General features: G+C 44.0%; 1 protein-coding gene across 2 annotated transcripts in view; it reads left to right on the top strand.

Moving 5' to 3' along the window:
• Positions 1–18,289, top strand: part of LOC138266457 (uncharacterized) — a 167,151-nt gene extending 148,862 nt beyond the window's left edge. For both annotated transcript variants that reach the window (XM_069215264.1, XM_069215263.1), the window contains exons 6-7: positions 5,721–5,966; positions 16,125–18,289. In XM_069215264.1, coding sequence (XP_069071365.1) covers positions 5,721–5,966; positions 16,125–16,649 — 771 coding nt within the window. In that variant the 3' untranslated portion in view covers positions 16,650–18,289. The remainder of the gene's footprint in view (positions 1–5,720; positions 5,967–16,124) is intronic.
• Positions 18,290–24,838: the final 6,549 nt, after the last annotated feature.

Raw genomic sequence — 24,838 nt, 5'->3', positions numbered from 1 at the left:
GCATCAGATGGTTAGCAAATGGTTAGCAGGGTTTGCATCAGATGGTTAGCAGGATTTGCATCAGATGGTTTGCAGGGTTTGCAGAAGATGGTTAGCAGGTCTAGCATCAGATGGTTAGCAGGGTTTCCATCTGATGGTTAGCAAGGCTTGCATCAGATGGTTAGCAAGGCTTGCATCAGATGGTTAGCAGGGTTTGCATCAGATGGTTAGCAGGGTTTGCATCAGATGGTTAGCAGGGTTTGCATCAGATGCTTAGTAGGGTTTGCATCAGATGGATAGCTTGGTTTGCATCAGATGGTTAGCAGGATGGTTAGCAGGGTTTGCATCAGATGGTTAGCAGGGTTTGCATCAGATGGTTAGCAGGGCTTGCATCAGATGGTTAGTGAATGGTTAGCAGGGTTTGCATCAGATAGTTAGCAGGGTTTGTAGAAGATGGTTAGCAGGTCTAGCATCAGATGGTTAACAGGGTTTCCATCTGATGGTTAGCAAGGCTTGCATCAGATGGTTAGCAGGGTTTGCATCAGATGGTTAGCAGGGTTTGCATCAGATAGTTAGCAAGGCTTGCATCAGATGGTTAGCAGGGTTTGCATCAGATGCTTAGTAGGGTTTGCATCAGATGCTTAGTAGGGTTTGCATCAGATGGATAGCTTGGTTTGCATCAGATGGTTATTAGGATGGTTAGCAGGGTGTGCATCAGATGGTTAGCAGGGTTTGCATCAGATGGTTAGCAGGGCTTGCATCAGATGGTTAGTGAATGGTTAGCAGGGTTTGCATCAGATGATTAGCAGGATTTGCAGCAGATGGTTAGCAGGTCTAGCATCAGATGGTTAGCAGGGTTTCCATCTTATGGTTAGCAAGGCTTGCATCAGATGGTTAGCAGGGTTTGCATCAGATGGTTAGCAAGGCTTGCATCAGATGCTTAGCAGGATTTGCATCAGATGGTTAGCAGGGTTTGCATCAGATGCTTAGCAGGGTTTGCAGGTTAGCTGGGTTTGCATCAGATGCTTAGCAGGGTTTGCAGGTTACCTGGGTTTGCATCAGATGCTTAGCAGGGTTTGCATCAGATGGTTAGCAGGGCTTGCATCAGATGGTTACCACTGGTTAGCAGGGTGTGCATCAGATGGTTAGCAGGATGTGCATCAGATGGTTAGCAGGGCTTGCACCAGATGGTTAGCAGGGTTTGCATCAGATGGTTAGCAAGGCGTGCATCAGATGGTTAGCAGGGTTTGCATCAGATGGTTAGCTGGGTTTGCATCAGATAATTAGCAGGGTTTGCATCAGGTGGTTAGCAGGGTTTGCATCAGGTGGTTAGCAGGGTTTGCATCAGATGCTTAGCTGGGTTTGCATCAGATGCTTAGCTGGCTTTACATCAGATGGTTAGCAGGGTTTGCATAAGATGGTTTGCATCAGATGGTTAGCAGGGTTTGCATCAGATGGTTAGCAGGGCTTGCATCAGATGGTTAGCAGGGCTTTTTCAGATTTGTTTACTAATAAAGTACTTAATTGGCCCCTTATCCTCATGACTTTCCTAAGGGTTGTTTTGGTTCCTGACTCTTTGTTGCAGTTTTCAAGTTCACAAAATTCCTCCTCTATTTTGTGTTGTGTTAATTAATTACTGTGCTTATATCTGCAGCTGTTAAGGCAACTAGTTTACCCCGCACCACTACTTTCAGTGCCTTCCACAGTGTTTCTCTGGTGATGTTCCTCTGATCGTTCGTTGATAAATAGTCTTGAACAGTTTGCGCTATTTCTGCCCCATGTGAATATATCCCGTAAACGTCATCCACCTAGGTGCTACTTGTACTCCCTCGTGGTTCTGTCTATATCTTTCAACTAAATCGCTAGAGGCGCATAGTCTAATGTAGTGAAGTTTCCTATATCTGTACAGTAAGTCAGTCTTATCAAATTATGCAAGGCTTTATCTTATGATTTCTCAAGTATGCAATGTGTACATTTGAGTAAAACATAAAATAAGTGGTGGCCCCTCCGCTACAGCGGAGGAATGTCGCCCTGCTGCTGAAAGCTGAAAAATAAAGGGATATTATCCCTTTATTTTTCAGCTTTTATAGGGCCAGCCTACTCCACGTCAACAGGTGGAGGAGGAGTAGTGGGGTGCTTCTAAGTGCGCATGTCACTTTGGCTGGCTGTCTGAGGCAGGCCAAACTGACATGCGCACTTAGAAACTCTCCACCTGGTTGTATTGTACAGCTGGGTGGAGAGCAAGCGCAGTGTCCCACTCCCTCCCTCCCTGAGCAGCATTTCTGCCCGCTCAGGCCAATCACAACACTTCTTTCATGCTGTGTAAATAACAGCATGAGAGAAGCGTTGGGATTGGTTGGGGAGGGAAGAAGATGAGAGGCGGTGGATCACAGAGGGGCAGGTAAGTTTATTATTTATTTTTTTACTGCCCTCCTCAAACTCCCTGCTCCGCAAACTGCCCACCCATCCTGCAACCCCTTCCTGGCAGCAGCCGCCACTGCATATAATAGCCATCTTTTTAGTGTGCTTGTCACCAAATATCTAATAGGCCCATCTCTTGTGGTGTTTCTAATGTGTATACAGACATTATGGGAAGTAATTCCTGGACTGTATCTGTCCAGTGACCTGTCAGTGCCCTTATTTACTTCTCCTCCCAGAATGAACTCTCTCTCTGCAAAGCCCTGCAGCTGCTGCATTAGATACTGCACAAATCTGTCTAAGCCTTGGGTGAGGGGTGTAAGAGCTGGTGATGGAGAGGACCTCCGCACCCATCCTACATGTAATAGAGGTGTACTTGGCCTCTTTGCCATGCACTTCTCCACCATTACTGTTCTCAATGTGTTCCTAATGAGGGTTGTGACCCTCAGTATCTGCTGATGGCTGTAATGTTGTGTCATTGTGGCAGTGTTTAAATATCCCTGAATCTTCTGTTCTTCTAATTTAGATTAGACTTTTAAGATTTTAAATCCCATATGATTGATGGTACAGGGCAGTGTACAGTCTTTTAATCCTATAACTACCTCTATGAACAGTACATTTGTTTCAGTTGGTGCTTATATTTAGCCATAAAGGAGAGCTAAAGGAAAGAAGACCCTTATTTGGACCTGATAGCCATGGCTAAAATCTATGGTCACACCATCTCTAAAACAGTTGTGTTACTTTCACCCCATTCTTAAGGGCTGGTCTTGTCTACATGGTCTGAATATCCCTTGGAAGGTTGAAACTATATTTTCAGCATTTCCCTGACACTTAGGCAAGGATCAGCTCTTGACTGTATGATATTAGCATTAAATGACGTGGTGCAAAGTTTTAACCAAAGACTGCAGCCCTTATGACCTTTGTGAGCTGCTCAACTATTGGTCTGAAGAATTATCGTTTGGCTAATGTTGGAAATCCACTCAGCCTTTGGCCCTTCCTTCTTGGAGTATATGCCGTTTTACCGGAATAACGCCTCTCTGGGTTTGTCATTGTTCTGGTGTTTGAGCCTACTCTGTGCACTCATTCTATGAAAGTTTCATCCTCTATTTTAAGATCCAAGATTTCCATGAAGAGTAGCTTGATGTATTCCATTAGGGACGTTTGTTCAACCTCCTCCAGCATGCCACAGATTCTCACGTTGTTGAGCCAGTCACTACTTTCCAGATCTTCATATTTAGGTTGCAAGTACCCAGTGCTGTTATCTATCTCATCCTTTCTTTGCTAGGTTTCTCGTTCTGTGGTTTCGAGAGCCTCTATTATCTGCTCTAAGTCTTGGATGCTTTGACCTACTTGGTTAATGTCCTTCTTCAGGGCTGAGATTGTTTCCAAGAGAGTCTTGCGGACTGCAACCAGATCATAGCACTCATCTGCTCGCTATCTTTATAAAGATCCTGTAGACAGATCTTGATGTCTTCCTTTGTCAGCGGTCTGTCGTTCTTTCTGGTGGACGTTCTTTTGACCCCTGGAGATCCAAGCTGTTTATGATTCTGCTCGCCAAGCACGCAGAGTGCATGCCTATATCTGTCTGGCTCTTTTGTGGTTTGGTTTTGCTGCATGCAAGCAACAATAGAGGGGGGTGGACCAGAATGGGCATTATCCCCTTCTGGGGCTGGCTTACTCTGAACCCCCTGGAACCATCCTAGATTATAAAACCTGGTCACCTAATTGCACGTGTCTCTGCTATTATTCCATTTAAAGCCACAGAAGGCCCCTTTAAATCTTTTACCCAGGTGATTTATGCCTGTTAAAATCAGTCCCATTCAGCCTCGCAATGTGCTTCACTGGGGCTGGTGGTGTTCAAAGCTTCATTACTTCCTGGAGCATTGGGAGTTCTTGAGGGATTCCCTTCTTTCGTTTTTTGGTCCACCCTTTATGTCCCTGCGTGGGGATCTTCACCACTGTGAGTGAATTTGGCTTAGGGTGCACCACTTTGGTTCCCAGTTGGTGCCGCTCACCTGAGAGACCGCTGTCTTGGGTACAGCCATGCCAGCATAGCAGCACCCACTCTGTGTGTGGGTGTGATGTGTTAAATAAGGAGGAGCCAGGGACCATGAACTCACTGAGCTTGCACGGCCCTTTGACCCACGAGATGTCACCACTACTCTGGGAACTGCACCCACCTCCAGAAGTGAAGTCAATGGATTGATCTCATGCACCCCCAAATGTCACGCCTGTCTCCCCCATATGATGACCTCCCTCATAACCCATGGTTTCCAATCACCAGGCCATCTGGACCTCTCATATTGCATCGCCAATATCTGTGGGGTGCCCCAAAATATCAACGCCATGTACGGCTGCTCTCTGAGTTCAATTATGGCTTCTCATTGAGATTAGAGGGTTTGTTGCTGGGTGGGAGAAAAAATATTAGGGATCTGCCATCATGGTGTACATGCCATGCTCCTCTTCTCTCAAGCGATGTGTATGTGTAAAAGTGATAGGACTATAGGACACAGAAGAACACAAAGTAATAAAAAATTGAATCATAGGGAGAATTAATAGAGTGATCAAAGATGGTTTACGATTGGCTAATGACAAACTGTGGAAATTATGTTATGCGAATATAGGACTACTGAAGATTTACTTGCTGGTTGTTTTTTCAAGCTATATCATGGAATGTAACTTAGGATTCAAGACAAAGTAAAGGAGAGAACCTCAGGAAAGTTGAAAAAATATAAATCTGTGAGCTGAGAAGGGTCCTCAGACTAAGGAGAACTGAGGTTATGTTGGAAGATGGACTGAGGTGGAGAAATGGAAGTTTTGTTAAAGTTCACGTAGATAGGATTGAAAAGATGAGGAAGAAGAAGAACAAAGAGAAGATGAAGGATCTTGAGGATAAAGAGATGAGGTGTGATAAATATAGATCTAGTTATGGAACATAGGAGATAGACCCTATTAAGAGCGAATCTCTGAAGAATGAGTGTTTGAAGAAATTTGGGGGCTGTGTCATGTCTGCTCACTCTTTTCCCCAAACCACTCACCGTGAGAGAAGACTCAATCTGCAATTTGACCACACTAGCTACAAGTTGTATGTGTATTTGTATCATAGTTTTACAAAAAAGGGGGAGATGTGTTGTATGTAGAGGTATGCCAGACCCTGATTTATTTATTTATTTTTTTCTACTTGAAAATTATGCAAACTTATTAGCAACATTCACTTACCTTGCAAATGATTGGACAGAATATAGAGAACTCAGTGCCCCTTGGACTGGTTCCAGGGGTCTTATGCATGTCTAGTCAACAAATAATGTGTCTTCATTTCACAGAAGAATAACAGTTTGCGGAGGACCATGACCAGTCCATCATCCGTGTCGAACTGGCAGACTTGGGATCCTTCGACCGGCAGTGGAGATCCTGTGGATCGGGGGGATGTGAGCTCGGGGCCGGATCCTCCCAGGCGGAGGACGTGGAGCGTGCGCACCTTCCACGACTTCCTGGCACCGTTGCCAAAGCTACAGAAGAAGTGGTGCAGTTGGAGCACGGGCAGCCCTTTCACCAAGCTGGTGGACAGCGTGAGTACATGCACCAGGGAAGGGTCTTAAGGGGTCCGCATGGCCTCTGAGGGCATGCAATAGACTTCACAACTGAAGGGAAGAGATTCTTCGATAACCAGGTCGCCAAGATGGGTTTTCCCCTATAAGGTAACAGATAAGACGGGGCTGAAAAGTTTTAATGTCTGTAGATTTTAAGGTATAGGAACGATGAGACAATTGTTTCCATTTTCTATGGTGCCCTGCAGCTGATCCACCCAAGCTGAGTCTAATACATAAGGATTTAAAGAGAAAATGCTCGTGTTTCCACCTCCTGGCCTCTGAGACATGTCTGCCTCTGCAGATTCAGAGTTAGGTCTCGCCGGCAGGCAGCGTGTATGCGCTGGCCCTTGGTAACGATCTATTTTGCCTAAAAAAGACAAAAACTCAGAGGGGTTTTGGCCCGCCCTTTGCTTACCATTCGTTGGCATCATTATCACTCTTCTTTGCACACTTCTAAATCGCCAGTGCATGCAAGACCTCACTTCCTGTGTCACTTCATTTCTTTGTGTGGAGCATGGACCAAGTACAGATTGATTTAACTTAATTAGCGTCCGTCTGCTGCTATAAGGGTATTCTTTTTTTTGTTGCCATTTTTATATAGCACGACCCGACCCGACCCAACCGAAAGTTATTGGAGCACTTTACACGAGCACCAGTTACATTACACAAGTTCACATTCATTTTTTTTTTAGGCATGGGAGATTAAGTGATTTGCCCAAGATCACAGGATGTTGAGCCGACACCAGGCTCAAACCTGGGTTCACAGGTCCGAAGTCGGCAGCTCTAGCTGTAGCGCCTCATCTTTCTTCCCCCTCCTACCCACTCCTTCTTCGTTTGGCTTCTTGGCTGCCTTCGGACGCTTACTCACCTGCCTAGATGGAATGCAAAAGGCAAGAAGTTCTCCTGTTCACTCATGGACCTCCTCGATCCCAGTAACTGAGATAGTCTTTGCCTCGGAGATGGCATCATCATCATGCCCGGTGGCAGCACGCCCCTGGTCAGATGCCAGAGCCTCGGCTTCAAGGACCCTTCCCCTGGGGGGCGCTGTGGCCTCTTCAGCCCTTATTGTCACTCATCACAGCCAGGGTACCAGCAACTGGGTCCTCCAAGGCGGGACACGTGTGCACAAAACTAGGGTTCAGCTCCTCTGTAGACTGCACCTTTGGGACAGAATTAGTGAGAAGTCAATGGCAGTATGGCGTGACCCGACTGCACACTGGTGACCACATTAACTACATACAGTAACACTGAAAGAAATACGCCGGTGCTGCAATTCCATGCCAATTCTCTAACTGGCATTAAAATGAGAAGATGGAGTGCATGCCATTAATGGCCTAGTAAGTCAGGCTGGATTAGAAAGCACTGTTGTCTCTTTAAAAAAAAAAAAGCTTTGGCAAAGCCAATAGGTTTCACCTATGCAAGATCTATTGGACTTGTTGATGTTTTTTTAGCCATGTTGAAAAGGAGCCGGTAGCTAAAAGTTAAAAAAAAAAAAAAAAAAAAATTACTTGGCACAGTCAATGCAGGCCTCTTTATAGCACTTTTTTTTACTTTCGCCATGCTGCACGGTAGCCATGCAGCTGTACAACATGGCCAAGAAAACCTTGACAAAGCCAAATAGCTCTACTATTTGTTTTTTCAATGTTTAAGGTATGTTGTACAGCTGTGTGGCTGTTGTGCAGCATGGTTAAAAAGTAAAAAAAAAAAAAACATTAAAACACCGACGTTGCCAGCGATGTCTGCGTCATAGCACTTTTTATTCTACACTTTCAGCCATGCTGCACAGCAGGCAGTTTGCTTTACTACATGGGTAAAAAAACATTGACAAAGCCAATAGAGCTCGCTTCTGCTTGTTTGTATTGACACCCAACTTTAGTGAGTTAACAAATCACGCCTTGAGTTTACTCTCGCACTGACCGCAGTGGCTCTGTTACCAGGACATCAGAGATATTCTTGATAAAAATAATTATAGATTCAGGCTATTTGCCACTTTATCATAAAATGTTGCAAACTGTTGCAACAGACCTGGTTTTATTGCAGAGCACACCTGTTAGCTACTGTGGCCTCAGTTTGTGTCTTGAGCACACAGCATAAAGTAGACCCAATCTGACTCTTACATTCTTTCCCTCACTCAGCCATTCGTTCGCTTGTTCAATGACATACCCACTAAATCTCCATTCATCTATTCACTCACATATTAATCCATTTACTAACCTGTTCAGGTCCCCACTCGTCTATTTATCCATTTGTTCACACTGACTGTAGGAAGTTGGCTCTGTATGCACTATTTCAAAGTAAGGAATAGCATGCACAGAGTCCAAGGGTTCCCCCTAGAGGTAAGATAGTGGCAAAAAGAGATAATACTAATGCTTTATTTTGTGGTAGTGTGGTCGAGCAGTAGGCTTATCAAAGGAGTAGTGTTAAGCATTTGTTGTACATACACACAGGCAATAAATGAGGAACACACACTCAGAGACAAATCCAGGCCAATAAGTTTTGTTATAGAAAAATATGTTTTCTTAGTTTATTTTAAGAACCACAGGTTCAAATTCTACATGTAATATCTCATTTGAAAGGTATTGCAGGTAAGTACTTTAGGAACTTTGAATAATTACAGTAGCATATATACTTTTCACATAAAACACAAATTGCTGTTTTAAAAGTGGACACAGTGCAATTTTCACAGTTCCTGGGGGAGGTAAGTTATTGTTAGTTTTAGCAGGTAAGTAAATCACTTACAAGTCTCAGGTTTGGGTCCAAGGTAGCCCACCGTTGGGGGTTCAGAGCAACCCCAAAGTTACCACACCAGCAGCTCAGGGCCGGTCAGGTGCAGAGGTCAAAGAGGTGCCCAAAACACATAGGCTTCAATGGAGAGAAGGGGGTGCCCCGGTTCCGGTCTGCCAGCAGGTAAGTACCCGCGTCTTCGGAGGGCAGACCAGGGGGGTTTTGTAGGGCACCGGGGGGGGACACAAGTCAGCACAAAAAGTACACCCTCAGCAGCGCGGGGGCGGCCGGGTGCAGTGTGTAAACAAGCGTTGGGTTCTCTGTAGGTTTCAATGGGAGACCAAGGGGTCTCTTCAGCGGTGCAGGCAGGCAAGGGGGGGGCTCCTCGGGGTAGCCACCACCTGGGCAAGGGAGAGGGCCTCCTGGGGGTCACTCCTGCACAGAAGTTCCGTTCCTTCAGGTGCTGGGGGCTGCGGGTGCAGGGTCTTTTCCAGCCGTCGGGACTTTAGGTTCAGGCAGTCGCGGTCAGGGGGAGCCTCGGGATTCCCTCTGCAGGCATCGCTGTGGGGGCTCAGGGGGGACAACTTTGGTTACTCACGGTCTCGGAGTCGCCGGAGGGTCCTCCCTGAGGTGTTGGTTCTCCACCAGTCGAGTCGGGGTCGCCGGGTGCAGTGTTGCAAGTCTCACGCTTCTTGCGGGGATTTGCAGGGGTCTTTAAATCTGCTCCTTTGAAACAAAGTTGCAGTCTTTTGGAGCAGGGCCGCTGTCCTCAGGAGTTTCTTGTCTTTCTTGAAGCAGGGCAGTCCTCTGAGGATTCAGAGGTCGCTGGTCCTTCGGAAAGCGTCGCTGGAGCAGGTTTCTTTGGAAGGCAGGAGACAGGCCGGTAGGACTGGGGCCAAAGCAGTTGGTGTCTTCTGTTCTTCCTCTGCAGGGGTTTTTCAGCTCAGCAGTCTTCTTCTTCTTGTAGTTTCAGGAATCTAAATTCTTAGGTTCAGGGAAGCCCTTAAATACTAAATTTAAGGGTGTGTTTAGGTCTGGGGGGTTAGTAGCCAATGGCTACTAGCCCTGAGGGTGGGTACACCCTCTTTGTGCCTCCTCCCAAGGGGAGGGGGTCACATTCCTATCCCTATTGGGGAATCCTCCATCTGCAAGATGGAGGATTTCTAAAAGTTAGAGTCACTTCAGCTCAGGACACCTTAGGGGCTGTCCTGACTGGCCAGTGACTCCTCCTTGTTATTCTCATTATCTCCACCGGCCTTGCCGCCAAAAGTGGGGCCGTGGCCGGAGGGGGCGGGCAACTCCACTAGCTGGAGTGCCCTGTGGTGCTGGAACAAAGGGGGATAAGCCTTTGAGGCTCACCGCCAGGTGTTACAGCTCCTGCCTGGGGGAGGTGTTAGCATCTCCACCCAGTGCAGGCTTTGTTCCTGGCCTCAGAGTGACAAAGGCACTCTCCCCATGGGGCCAGCAACATGTCTCGGTTGTGGCAGGCTGCTGGAACCAGTCAGCCGACACTGAACAATTGGGTAAAATACAGGGGGCATCTCTAAGATGCCCTCTGTGTGCATTTTTTAATAAATCCAACACTGGCATCAGTGTGGGTTTATTATTCTGAGAAGTTTGATACTAAACTTCCCAGTATTCAGTGTAGCCATTATGGAGCTGTGGAGTTTGTTTTTGACAGACTCCCAGACCATATATTCTTATGGCTACCCTGCACTTACAATGTCTAAGGTTTTGCTTAGACACTGTAGGGGCATAGTGCTCATGCACCTATGCCCTCACCTGTGGTATAGTGCACCCTGCCTTAGGGCTGTAAGGCCTGCTAGAGGGGTGACTTACCTATGCCACAGGCAGTGTGAGGTTGGCATGGCACCCTGAGGGGAGTGCCATGTCGACTTACTCGTTTTGTCCTCACCAGCACACACAAGCTGGCAAGCAGTGTGTCTGTGCTGAGTGAGGGGTCCCTAGGGTGGCATAAGACATGCTGCAGCCCTTAGAGACCTTCCCTGGCATCAGGGCCCTTGGTACCAGGGGTACCAGTTACAAGGGACTTACCTAGGTGCCAGGGTTGTGCCAATTGTGGAGACAACTGTACATTTTAGGTGAAAGAACACTGGTGCTGGGGCCTGGTTAGCAGGGTCCCAGCACACTTCTCAGTCAAGTCAGCATCAGTATCAGGCAAAAAGTGGGGGGTAACTGCAACAGGGAGCCATTTCTTTACACTGACCTACACTTGCATATACCTACTCACTCATCTACTAACTCATCCATTCTCACACTTCTACCAACTCACCTTTTCACTCCCTTATTCATTCAGCCACTCACTCATTTATTCAATCACCCATCTTCCCATCTACTCATAGATTATCACTCATCTACCGACTCATCATTCAGTTCATCCACCCTCTCACACAGTTACAAACTCATCCATTCACACTCTTTACTCATTGACACTCAACACTCTCCATTTGCCCCCTGACCTATCCACGCAAATATCCACTCATTGTCTCACTAACTTACCCATCCATTCACATACACATACAGAGATGCATCCACTCACTCATTCATATATCTACTTACTTACCCAGCCACACACCAGAAATACACACAATTCACTCCATTAATAAACACATAGTTTCACACCACACTTGAAGTGTGATATTTTTGTACCTGGCTGTCATCCACCTTCCTGAAGCAGCACCCGGATTGGATAGGGCGGGCAGACATGGCGCTCATATAGAGACCGGGGAGGCTGTTTTCTCCTGGCTCACAGCGCACCGCAGATAGCGATGAGCTGAAGTACGCATGTCGGTTTGGCCGTGGCAAACAAAACGGCAGGACTGACATGCGCACTTCATTTCACTGCGATCGACAGGGTGGCTGGCAGTCATTATGCTTGGACCAGCCAATGGTACATCGTCGGGCGTGGTAATAGAGGTCATAATTAAATTTACTTGCAATTTAAAAATATATATATATTTTGTATGTGACGGCTGACACCCAGGGGAGCAATCTGCTCCTGGTACTTGGTAACGATACAGGTAGGGGACCTTGTGCTCTTCTTAAACGTGCTATGTCTTTAAATACGGTAAATGACAGACAGGTCAGATTCAAGATGTGGATGCAGCTGTTGTGTGGAAGGTACAAGAAAGAAGAGCAAGACATGACGTAATGAAGACTGTCATTCAGCACCAACGCATAACCTAATACAGCACTTCCTTCACCCCCCCCCTACGTTTTGAGGTAATACAACTGAAGAGGTTTTAGCCTTTAGTACTTGGGTGTCTCTGGTGGTTGACTCCATTGCTCCACTGAAACCCAGTAAGTCCACCCACACACCGCCCACTGCCCCTTTTAGGAAGATACACTTAAAGAAACAAAACAACACTGCAGAAGGCCGGAGCGCAAATGGAGCACAAATCTAGACCCGGACCCAAAATCCCTTTACAAAGCTGCAAATAAAAAGTACCACAAACTCCTAAAGGCAACCTGAGCCTCTTCTTACACAGAGAAGATGGGTACTTATGGTCATTCATCTAGAGAAATCTTCACCATCATAAATTCTGCCCATCATCTACCCACCTGTAATCAAGTCATCCCTGTCACAAGAGTTATGTGATAACTTATGTTTGATTTTTCATAATACAATTTCCATCATCCATGCATCAGCTGCTCATCCGTATCGGTACATCAACTTCAGTCCAATAACAATGAAATACATTTGATCAGCTTTCATGAATATAAAATCCGGGTCTAGTTTGGATCCCCTCATCCCTTCTTTTTTGGAATTAGGCAAGGAGTTCATCACCCCCTTGCTCGTCAACTCTTAAATTTCTCCCTTAATTCTGCTTTTGTGCCAACATCTTGGAACCTAGCTTACATAAAACCTCGACTGAGTGCAGACCTTTCAGAATTGTCTAATTTCAGAAGCAATTCAACCCTATCTCTTGTTTCCAAAAGACTGGAAAAATCAGTTTATCAGCAAATATCAATTTATTTGGAAAATAATTCTTGTTTGGATGAATCCCAGTTGGGTTTATGCCCAAATGTACAGCACTGAGTTGGCTTTTAGGTGCTTCAGAACACATCTGCCTAACTCTGGACCAAAGAGGCTCAGCAGCATCCGTCCTTATGGACCTCCCTGCTGCCTTTGATATAGCCTCACATTAAATAAAGCTAAAAGATCTTCACCAGCTTAGAACAGATGGGTCTGCTCTTGGATGGATGGTTTCCTTTCTATCAGATTGTCACTTGATAGCAACGCTTGATCCATTTATCTCCTCTTCAACACCACTAAAATGTGGAGCACCCAGTAAATTCACTATGAGCCCCAAGCTATTCAATTTGTTTATCAAGCCAGTAGAAAAGTTAGTTCAACTTTTTGGCCTAGAAATAACATTCTTTGAGGTTGACACACAGCTTTTTATTTCAATTGAAAAATGTGTCAAATGTCATCTGCCTGGTGGCCTAATAAGGTAGGAAACTCCCCTTCTCCAGCCAGATCCACCAGAAATCTAGGCATCACATTTTACCATGATTTATCTTAAGCTCAAATTGCACCCGTTGCTGGTACATGTTTCACCTTGTTAAAAGCTCTAAGGAAAATCTGGGCATTCTACCGTCTTCTTGCCACAAAGCTGTGATCTATGCCTTGATTACTTCAAGACTGGACTATGGGAACTCCCTATACTTGTGACTCCATCAATATTTCACTCAGAAGCTGCAGATTGTCCAGAATCCTGCAGCCAGATTTAGCCTCAGTCAACTCAGGCATCAATTCATTGCCTCTCAACTTGGAGACCTCCATTGGTTGGGCAACCATGAAAGAATCATTTTTAAAACTACACTGGTTACCATTCTTGTCCTATCTAAAATGAAAAGGGTGCAGAATACGTCCAGGATCTCATTAGTCCATAGGCACCCACAAAACGTTGCAGAGCTCTAATGCCAGACTGCTGACAGTCCCCCGATTTAAGCAATCTAGACTTTGGGGTCATTCCTTTTCTTACCTTGCTTCTCAACAATGCAATGCTCCCTCTTGCACTTCGCCAAGCCCCCTCTGAATCATCTTTAAAAACAGCTGCAAGCACTTGTTTTTCCCACTAAATTAATCCCCTCTGCTACCTTTTCAGCCGTGCTCCCTGATGCCCCAATTAGGGCAACTGGTGTACTTTATAAATTTATATTCATTTGTTGTCAAATGCTTGCGAGTAAGGCATTATCCCTTCATTGCTTAAGAAAATTGAGCTGGACTCGTCCATCGTAAAGAATTAATAGCCCATCTTCCGTTTACTTACAGTATCCCAGATCATGGGTAAACGCGCCATTCGCTGGATGTCAAGGGTCCTAGAAAGTCACAAACTTGTTTATGGATCATAAGTGGTCTTTCGCCCATTGCACAGCAGTAAAGCAGTCCTACTGATACAGAATGTGTTCCTGCAAGGGGGGGGGGCAATACTTTTACATCTCCTAAATGTGTTTATGCGAATGAGAGTCTCGCTCCATAGAAGGCGTTTCTAGTCCTGCCCTTCGGTTGTTTTGGTGCTTTCCAAGCAGCTGCACTCAGATGGACTTTCTTCCCTTTTTCTCTTGGAGCTGTATACAGTATTGTTTGAAGTATCATGTGGGTGCGCCATTTCACCCATTGTTTTCAAGTAATTGGAACCATTGCAATGAAATGGGTCGCTCCTTTCAAAGTGGCTTCCTATGCAGATGGCACTCCATATTTCCTCAGGTAGTTCCAATCATCCTGTAATTCCACTAGTCATCTGGAAGTGTGTGTAGATGTCATCCCTAGTGGGGTGACTGCTACCTTCATGAAGAAGAATGGAGATCTAACTTGCAGCAAAGTTAGTTTGGTTGGCTTTGCCATATGCTTGTTTTTTAGTGCTGCTGAGATTTAAAAGTTAGCAAGTTCATTTTGAGAGGATATATAAAATTTGTGGAATGGATTGTGAGCGTAGTTTGTCTTCGAATGTTCTCAGAGGTTGTGATTATGGGCCAGATGTACTAAGAACTGCTCGCAATATTCTCATTACAGTTTACGACCCGTACTTTTGGCACCAGAGTGGTAGTTTGTAAACCAACTTATGTACTAGTAGGTCAGTTAAAAAATTACTGATTTCTAGTGGGTCGCAAATTAACCTACCTCATGAATATTAATGAGGTAGGTTGCAACCAGAATTTGGTTGCAAAATATTAATACATACCAATCCATACAGATTCAGTATTTGTAAGGGACGCCCTATACATGCATCTTCCACAAATCAAATCGCAGACCTAAATTGCAATTTGATACCGTGTTTTGTACAGATGAAAAGGACTTTTGCGGTCAAAATTGGCCCAATTGTGCAAATCGGGCTCTTTCCGACCACAAAAAGGCTTTGTACATCTGAACCTATGTTCTTTCAGAAATACAATGGTCGCTTCCAACTTTTTAGGCCCATGCCATCATGAAATGCGTTTACTAGCTTTAACATCTGCCAATTGAACATAACAATTATATAAAGTGAGCCTTACTCGCCCTTGAGGTTGAAGCTCAAACCAGTCACCCTCATTGCCCCCCAGGAATGGCTTTGGTGATTCAAGTTCTGGTCATTTCCACTCCTAGAACATTTGGACTATCTATACTTTACCAACACTTTTCCTGCCAGGACTCTGTTTGAAAGAAGTCCATAGACCAAGGCTTTTCTTTGCTCCCCAGAGCATCGCTTCAGGACAGTAGACAACAGTGTGTCATGTCTCACTGGTCTGTGCTTCTCCTGCTGGAAGGTTGCTGCCCCTGTGACAGCGAGGCAGGCCGGTCTCTCACGAGGGACTCCCCGCAATGTTGTGTCAGGTTGGCATCTGAACATCTGGCCTATTGAAGTGCTGCATGTGATGTGAAGACGGATGTGGACTTCTAGCTGTCAGAGATGCTGAGAGAAGAGAAAAATAGCAATAAAGAGACTCTAGGATGAGAAGTGGCATCCTAGAGTTGGGGGAAAAATACTTTTTATTGCAACTGTCTATAGTTCAAAGGACTTTTGTGGGCTTAGTATGCATGCCTGTGTTGTACCTGGGTTATGTGCCATTCAAGTATGGTGCATATGTATTGGTTTGTGTGGTGTGGCTTACAAATTAATGTATTTTGTATGTATTGTTTTATATTGTGTGTTATGTAGTTGGTATGTGTGTGGATTAATGTGTGTGCTGTTGTACTGTGAATGCAGGGAATTGTCTGGTTGGAATATGTTGTATGTGTCTGTGTGTATTGTGTGCTGCATATTGTGAGTTTGCTGCCTGTTTGTGTTTTATGTGCATGTTTTGTATTGTATTGTGCTTGTGTGGATATTTAGTGCATGTGGATTTTTTGTGTATGTTGTGGGTGGCACATGTTTGGCTCCCTTGACGCCCTTTTATTTTCTCTTTCAGGGCTTGGTGGTAGCGACTGGGAATTCCAGTGAAGATGGCAACGAGCAGACCAATTCTACATCACACATGGGGCGTGCCTCCGAACCGCCCCACTCGCAGTCTTCCCACAGCAATGCGTCGCACCCACTTAGCCAGTCCGCCCAGCGGCAGCGGAAGGTGTACACTGGCAGCCTTAAAAAATCTCACTTCGGGAGTCCCTACTTTGGGTTTCGGGCCAGCTCACCTGATGAGGAACAGGTGGACTGTTCAAGAGCTACCCGGGAAAGTAGCCCCGTGGAAATCCCACACATTGGTCAAGAGACTGCCAAGGAGGGTCTCAGCCCTGGCAAGCGTAACTTGGGCAGCGTTAACCGAACCAAAGACTTCTGTATGGAGATTGAACGGTCCAAACCCGTGTTTGTTATTTCAGAAGAGGAGGACCAGCAACCGCTTGTGCTGGCGGAGCAGCTGAGCACGGGAGGGGACGCAGAATGCGCGGAGGGACGCATGGGCGTGGATCATTACGAGCCAAGGCATCAGGACTAGACCTTTAACGGCTGCTACGTGCCTCCAGATCTACATGGGTGTGCTGCCCACACATAGGTACCCTCTCAAGAACCTAGGGCTGTGGACCTGTCCTGGAACCCACGCTGATCTAATCGGAATGACCAATCATGAGTCTGCACCCAGTGGGAACCGTCCTTCGCCCCTACGTTTGGGGCGTATGCTTGAGTTAGAGCTCTGATCGGTTCAAGCCTGCCTTTCCAATCACGAGCTACCCAATTGAGAATGTTTAATGAAGGAGCCAGAATACTGAGTGGACTGATTGCCACTATAAACTGCGTCCATCAGCTGTGTGAGATATGCACTACGGCACACACACGATACAGGGTGGAGAGCATTTTTCATTTCCAGCAAGATTGGAGAGTGAGACGGTACATGTGAAAAGTCCCAAACCTACTGTGCATTCTACAAAAGAAGCTCCTAGTTGGTTCAAGGAGAAACCATCTAGGGTCGCAAACCCCGTTCCGCATGCTCTTAGGTTAACACTTTTACAAGTTACACTTCTTCCTACAAGTATGTCTGCCTTGTGCACAGAGTGATTCTGTACAGTCACCACAGCTGTGACATGTAGACGCTTTCTTAGGTGTCCCACCAACTATTTATTTAATCAGTATTATTGTCTCTACAAGGTCCTTGAAGGGTAGATGGTTTGTTTTCCCGCTACGCGGTTGGCAGCCATCTTCATGGGAGCCACTAAGCCAAAGTTGGGTTTGGCGGTATCAGAACCTGGACAGTGGGAGATAGTCTACTATTTTATGGCAAAGATCATACAACCATGTTTATAATTTCCAAAAAAGAACCATATAAGTCTCGGTTGCTGCACTATGATACCGGGGAGCAATGAGATGGAATATAATTTGGATTTAGGAGCTGGTGAGAGTAATCCTTTCAAAATGCAAGAGCTTAATGTAATATTTCCGCCCTGCATTCAGAAGCAGACTCGTCTATGGGTAAATCAGGAGATTTAGATAAACGCCATTACGGTTAGGGGACAGCCGGTCTCGTGGGACTGACGCATCCCCTGGACTCTGTCCTACCTGGAAGTTTCAATTTTCTCCTAGGCCAGGGGACTTGGGTCCATGTTCCAAATTGATTTCTGAGCTGGGTATGAACATATGACGTCAGGTAATACCTACATTTTAACTTATACCTATGCTTCAAGGTCATAGGTCATGATCATCATAATGTAAGCCTGGCTTTGTTTTGGGTGAAGCAGTACAGCCAACAAAATTCAGTGCAGGTTGAGCATAAAGGTTAACATTGTGAGCTCCCAGGTTTGAATCCAGTAGACCGCTGCAAGAGAACCCGCCAATCACCTATTGAAGGCTCCGCCCCTGAGGACACGCCACTTAAAGCAAACGGGACTGCTTCATGGAATCAAAAGAACACATGGTCACAATCTGTTTTACCACGTCTGTGTGTTTCACAGATAATGTTTTATTTATGTTTTAAAGCAACACGATAACTCTGTTCATCACCTTTAATTATCTATCTCTAGAAAAATCAAAGTGTCTATTTACTTGTGCTTCAAACATAACCCACACAGAATTAATATATATGTACATATTTGTTTCCATGCCCACGAGTCTTTAAGGAAATTATAATTTACTGATAAATCCTCATTCCTGCGTCTTTCTTTAACTTTTATCAAATATGTGAAAATCTCTCTATGCCTTGTCCAGATCACGAAGGCTGTGCTCACAGGATACAATGTGGAGGTGCTTGAGCCAGGAGAAAAATTCAACAGAAAATAAAGCATAAACGACCTCACTCATTTATTGTAGTGTGTACCACAAACTGGATTGAATTTTGTTATGCCTATCTGCTGTCCTTTTCTTTTGTTGAGTTTGTTCAGTTTTTGCTAGTTCTTAAACAGGAAGTAGTGAGAGATTGTGCTTTCTTATGTCCCACCATGAGGATTCATCAGGTGATGACATCAGCTCACCCACCAATGGCATCAGAGAGCCCCACAAGATGGCCGCCAGCAACCTTCCTGGCTGCTGAGGATTAGAAGGTAAAACACAAAGTCTACGAAGAGTCTACTATGAAATGAACTTCCCTCATTGTCTGCTGCTGGGCTTGACATCTTTCAAAGACCAGTCCTTAGCTCTGAGGCGTTTCAATACTTTCGATGGAATTTTAAACTTTCCCCTCATAATGTCCACATTTTAACTGATAAATCCATAATATGTCTTTAATTCTGCAGTTTTGAGGGTTCAGGGGGTACATTGTGGTACCAACAGCAGCACCCGCATGGGTGATAGTTCCGTAGATGCCACACACTAATTTGGGCCCAGCAGAGGTTCAAGCCCCGACTTGGGTTTGTTTGTTTTGAGCTAGTTTGACAATGTTTGTCCCCTTACACTCTACCATTGCATTGTTTAATGATGAGCTGTTTTAGTGCTTCACTCAAAGATGCATTTTTTAGGGTCGAGCGTGTAATCGCTTTGTGGGCTTTTAACCACGCCCACTTTGCTATTCATTCTTTATTGTGCTTGTCTTAAATGCTTTATTTTTATTGGTGCATTTTGTGAAATGTCCCTCCTTTGTGTGAACATTTTTTGTTGGCCATCACACTACATCATGCTTCCTTCTGTTACAGCGTGTGATGGCCCCTCTTTCGGTTTGCCTTTCATCCCAGCCGCGATCCTTTCTAGACAATCACGCGGGGAGCCAGTAACTCTCGCGCTCACGACGGCCATGGCGCTTTGAATTGACTTGCTTCTGTCAACTGTTTTACTTTTCATTTTCAATTTATGTGGCAAGAAAAGTCCAGTAAGGAATTTACAATGCTTATAGCTCTAAATCGAGCAGACGCGAGACCCATTGCATTGCAAATACTTGTTTTGCTTGTACCTTTAGTTTTATTTGTCTGATTCTATGGATTCATGCATCGTCACCATGGCATGTTCCCTGCGTATGGAGTTTTTTTCTTTTTTAAATTATTTTTACTCAAAGCATGTTAAAAATATGTTATGGTAAGTCAATTTCATAAAAAAGAGCCAGCATTTACACGCAAAGTGTCATAGGCAAGGCAAAGAAGCGGGAAAATGAGCACTGCAGGTGTTGCGAATAGGAGATTTCGTGCAGGATTTTGTTTATTTCTACTTTGCAACACATGTGAATCTGAATACATCTGTGCATTTTTGTAAACTTATATAAACTCCCACTCAAATCAAAACTATTGGTAATTAGTACAACACAAGCAGCCAAAAGATATGCCACCAGAGAGAAAATCTAAATACACTGCTACTGGAAAAGAAACTTAATAGACCTACAGTAGTGTTGGGAACAGGGTCATATAGACGAGAACATGGCAAACAAATCTGGACAAAGAGCTCTGTGTGTACCTTGTACTATTCAGAATCTTAACAGTGGAAATTACATGCAGAAAGGGTTCTGTATGTAAACTAAACATCAGAGTCAGAGGCTTTGATAGGCGAGAAAATATCATTTTGAGCAGGAATTATAAATAGTTGTATAGCTAAATGTCCAGAATCTTAAAATGGGTTTCTTCTTAGGGGTGGGGGAAATTGAGTACTTCTTGCACACATAAAGCGGCCAGTTCCTGAGCAAATTAGAGGTTTTTTACAAATATTATGCATGGGAAGTTGTCCGCGGGAAAACTGCACGAAATGCAAACAAATACAGCTCCAGGGTTTTGTCCACTGAGTTTAGAAGGCTCATGGTGATTATCACTTGTGAAGCTCATTGGGCCTGGTAAACGCACACTTTCACAGCTCCTGCAAGACATTCGCTGCTCAAACTACTTTTCCAAAAGTCCACAAGGAAAGCAGAAATTATGCGTACTATGCAAAGCCAGGAAATTGTAATCCACATTATACTTTTCAAAGGAATACACATCAGGGTGCTCACAGACCTCCAGGGCGCTGTAACGGAAAGTTGTTTTTGGAATATAGAGATTAAGGATCTGATTTAGAGTTTGGTGAAGGGGTTACTCCATCGCGAACGTGACGGATATCCCATTTGTCATATTACAACTCCCAAAAGATATAATGGAATCATAATACAGCAAACGGGATAATCCCATCCACCAAACTCTACATCAGGCCCTGAGGTACTTAAAAATTTAACCAGGCCACTAAAGGAAGCATAGAAACGAATAGGATGCCCCATGACTGACAACACACTTTAGAATGTGGATGTCTAACCTGCAGATGCAATGACAAAATCATATTGGGAAAGTTGATAACTTTACTTCATACAACTTGACTTAGTGCACCCATTCTAAAGTTGAATGAAATAATTTTATAGAAAATACATATCCACTAGATCCTATCATACTTTAATTAGTTCAATCAAACAGTGATAAGAGTCCCAGAAGAACCTGCAGCACGTGACCCCACAGTGGCAGCACCAATCAGAGAACTCCCTGCCTCTTACACCTCCCAGGAACATATGCCACATTCCTCCCAGGGCTTCCCATTGGCCGAGCATCCTCAGCAGGGAGTAGACAAGGGAATCGGTGCTCTCCTGTTATGGTTTGGTCTGGTAAAGGCCATGGACCACACCCACTCCATCTCACATTACAGCTACACCATGTGCCTCCTCCCATCTTTTACCTTCACAAGCAGATGCAACCAATGTAATCCTACATTTTGCCTTTCCATGGCAATATAAACTTTCTTAATCCGCATCTCACTTGCCAACTCTCTCAGCAACCGCATAGACATTATACCTCATGCTGACTAATGCCCACGATGCAATCAAACATGCAGCAGACATGGCCATACTTATTCCCATTAATTACAAAGATGTCCACCTCATTACAGGCAGATAGTTCAACCATCACCCTCATGTCTCTGATGTATTAATATTACAGGACTACAGCACCCAGCATATTGACTGACCAAAAGAAACAGGAGGGGGAACTGTGGGGACCCATCATTCTTCATCACTTTGCCCAATTCAGCTGTTGTGGACAGGCAACATCTATGTACTCCTCCACTGCTATCATCCACACACACAGACCATCATGTCCCACCATCCCTACTGACCATCTAACATGAACCCCTTCTTGAACACCAAAATGCCTGTCCTCATCAGAACAATCTCCACCAGCGAAAAGATCGTCTTCTTCTTTCGAAACGTCACTTGACCAAGTGATGCAGCAATCAGGACCATGAAGGATGCCTTCCTCGGTCTGCTGACCACTGCTGACATCACTCAGCGAATCGCACTAACAAGCCACGCGAAAGGGAACCTAGAATACTGGCTCTTGTGCAAAATCAGTGCAAACTTCACCTGCCATGATATGCTGACTGGACTGACCTTCCTGCCATCACCATTGGTCCGTTCATCTCCTACCTACTGAGGTCAACTCAAGCCATCAAAAGCAATAAGTATATGGTTCCGAAGTAGTGAAATCATGAATGTCTTCTGAAGGAAGAAGCTTTATTCCCGTCTTGCCGCAGTTGTTTCCAACATCCAACAAGTCCCTACTGTAATGGGAAACAGGGGAGAAAGAGATACGGGCAAAACCATTCCAGGATATTTCTATAATACATACTTTATAAATACAGTTCAATAAATTAATAAACAACGAGACCAAATGGCCACTAATGATCACATTACAACACATATCCTTCATCCCAAGTAGTGAAGATTGTAGCCATGGCTCTCCCATCTCCAATGTGTAGTGAGGAGTCTCTATGACTCAATTATGAGACAAACCTTATTCAATCTATAGATAGAGGCACTCAACTAATCCTAAAACAACTGGAGTAACCCTGCACAAATATGCTGGCACCTTGGTTAAAGGTCTTCACAATCGATGCTACATCTCATTACAAACCTGGATGAGAAAGAATGTCTCCCAACTAAACCCACCAAAAATATATTTCTTCCTGCTCTCCTCATCCACCAAGACAAAATGTGATCCTAATCCATTGGGATTCTTGAAACTAGAGTGTTTCTCACCAACCTTGACTCCAGTTTTAACTCCCATGACCCTGAACATAAATCCTAACCCTTGTGCTCCCTTAGTTCCAGCCTTCATGCCTCGTCCATTTTGATTGTCTTCCCGGATGCTTATTTATAACATTTCACACTTGACAATCCTTATGTAAAAACTAATGTGTAATTCAATGCAAAGCAGAATCCCATGATCATGGATCCTTGGAACATGTATGCAATTCAATGAGGAAACAGGTCTTGCATTTACATGAAAAAAGCAAGACCTGCTCAATATTTGCCAAAAACGTATGCATGCTTGCATCAAAAAAAGCACAGCCACCATTCCATTTGATTGTTCAGCAAATAAGGCACAGAAGTCCGACCTCAAAGTGAGAGAATAAAGCGTGCCTTATTTTGATCTGCAACGTCAAAAAATAAATAATAAAATTATATGTTAACATGCATTTAAATTGATTCTCAATGTATTTTTGTTGCACCTATTTTTACAATTAGTACAGTTGACAGTGTTGTGCTTTTATGTAGTGAGGATCAAAAATTCCATACATGGAATTTCATTAGAATTGCATATAGAAGACTCATAAAAATGTATGCAAACACTTTTCAGTGTGAAGTCTACCTGGCGTTCTTGTCAACTTTTGCATTTATTTTGATTCCGTGTGCTTAAGCCTCTCATCACTGTTCCCTTTTTGATCCTTTGAACACTAATGTATGAAAGACTTGTAAGGCCTGCAGGGTTTCTAAGCAATATAAAGTTTTTCAGTAACTCAGGTCTGAGTTTTCAGTAGTTAGATATGTTTTGGTGTGCACATCTCATTCAGGTGGATGATACTGCCTATATAAATTAATCTGCAAGTACAGATATGAGCAGATCCTGTCTGTATGCACATTGGACAACTGTTTACATGTATTAAGAGCAAACAAACAGACTTTATGTTTATTGAAGATGTAATAGTAACTCCCAGGTTTGATAACCAATTAGAATCTTTTGAGGAGAAGTAACTCCTCACAAACTTGCAATCATACCTCCCACTAACTAGTATTTTCTGTTGGTAATGGATGGGGGCACACACCTAATCATTTCAACCATAGCCAATGTTTGTACAGTAAGTTAGAAAATCTAATATGTTTAGTAGTGCAAGTTGTAATACATTTAATTTTGAAAGCACCTATTGGACTCTTTTATTTACATCTAGGAGTCCCTCTCTGTTCCAATGTTCTGCCCTACTCCTAGAGTTCCCAACACATTTTTAGTATAGCTTCAGCTCTAAAGTCCAATGTATTTGAATAGTTCCTCCATGCGTGTAAAATGTGTCCCCCATACAGTGTATTCAGTTACAATTTAAGTTGAGGGGAGCAACGTACATGACCATGTTTGTAGCTGTTGAGAATTGTTAAACATACTGTGTGCAGCTCTTTATTATGTATGCTTTGTTCAATATCAAGAAATGTAATGGTGATAGAGTTGGGTTTGTACGTGAATACCAGATTAAAGTTGCTTCTATTGATAGTTTAAATATGGTCCACTAATTTCTTGTCTGCATGTATGCCAAACAAGCAACAGGTCATTATTGCATATATGCCAAACAAGCAACAGGTCATTATTGCAAACATAAAATGGAATGCATGTGCTACTGTTTGAATCATGCAACCACCCTCTTCTAAAACTGCATTAGAAGATTGGTGTAAAATGGGACAAAACACAAACCCATGGAAGTACCACGGTCAATGTAAGTGATGTTCAGTATCTTTGTCGAGTTTATTTGCAACCAGAGTTAGAAATACCATTCAGTGTTCCCCATTCTATTTATCTGTGGCTTCCTGTTTTCTCCCACTTGGTTTGCAATTTTATAATTTATTCTGTTTGTGATAAATTGGGGTATTGGTTGGGTGGATGAAACCCTACTCAAGCAACAATCACCGTCCTTGTCAGGGTGAACCACAAAAAGTCCCTAAATTAACTTGTGCTTAACTCTTTGGTAGCTTGGCACAAAAAGCAGTCAGACGTAACATAAAGGCAGTGTGTAAAGTATTTATGCAGCACTTAAACAGTAATAAAGTGAAAAAACAACACAAGAAAAATTGCACACCAATTTAGAAAACAGAGTACATTTTAGTAAATTATTTGAGAGAAAACGACAAAAATACAATCAGTAGAACTTGAGATATGCAAATTTAAAGATTTAGATAAAAACAGTGCCAAAAGGTGCTAAGAGCCAACTGGGGGTGTCTGGTCT

This window comes from Pleurodeles waltl, chromosome 11 (genome assembly GCF_031143425.1).
Source record: "Pleurodeles waltl isolate 20211129_DDA chromosome 11, aPleWal1.hap1.20221129, whole genome shotgun sequence".
NCBI lineage: Eukaryota > Metazoa > Chordata > Amphibia > Caudata > Salamandridae > Pleurodeles > Pleurodeles waltl.
Note: the sequence above shows the minus strand (reverse complement) of the source record. Positions and strands in the feature narration are given on the sequence as shown.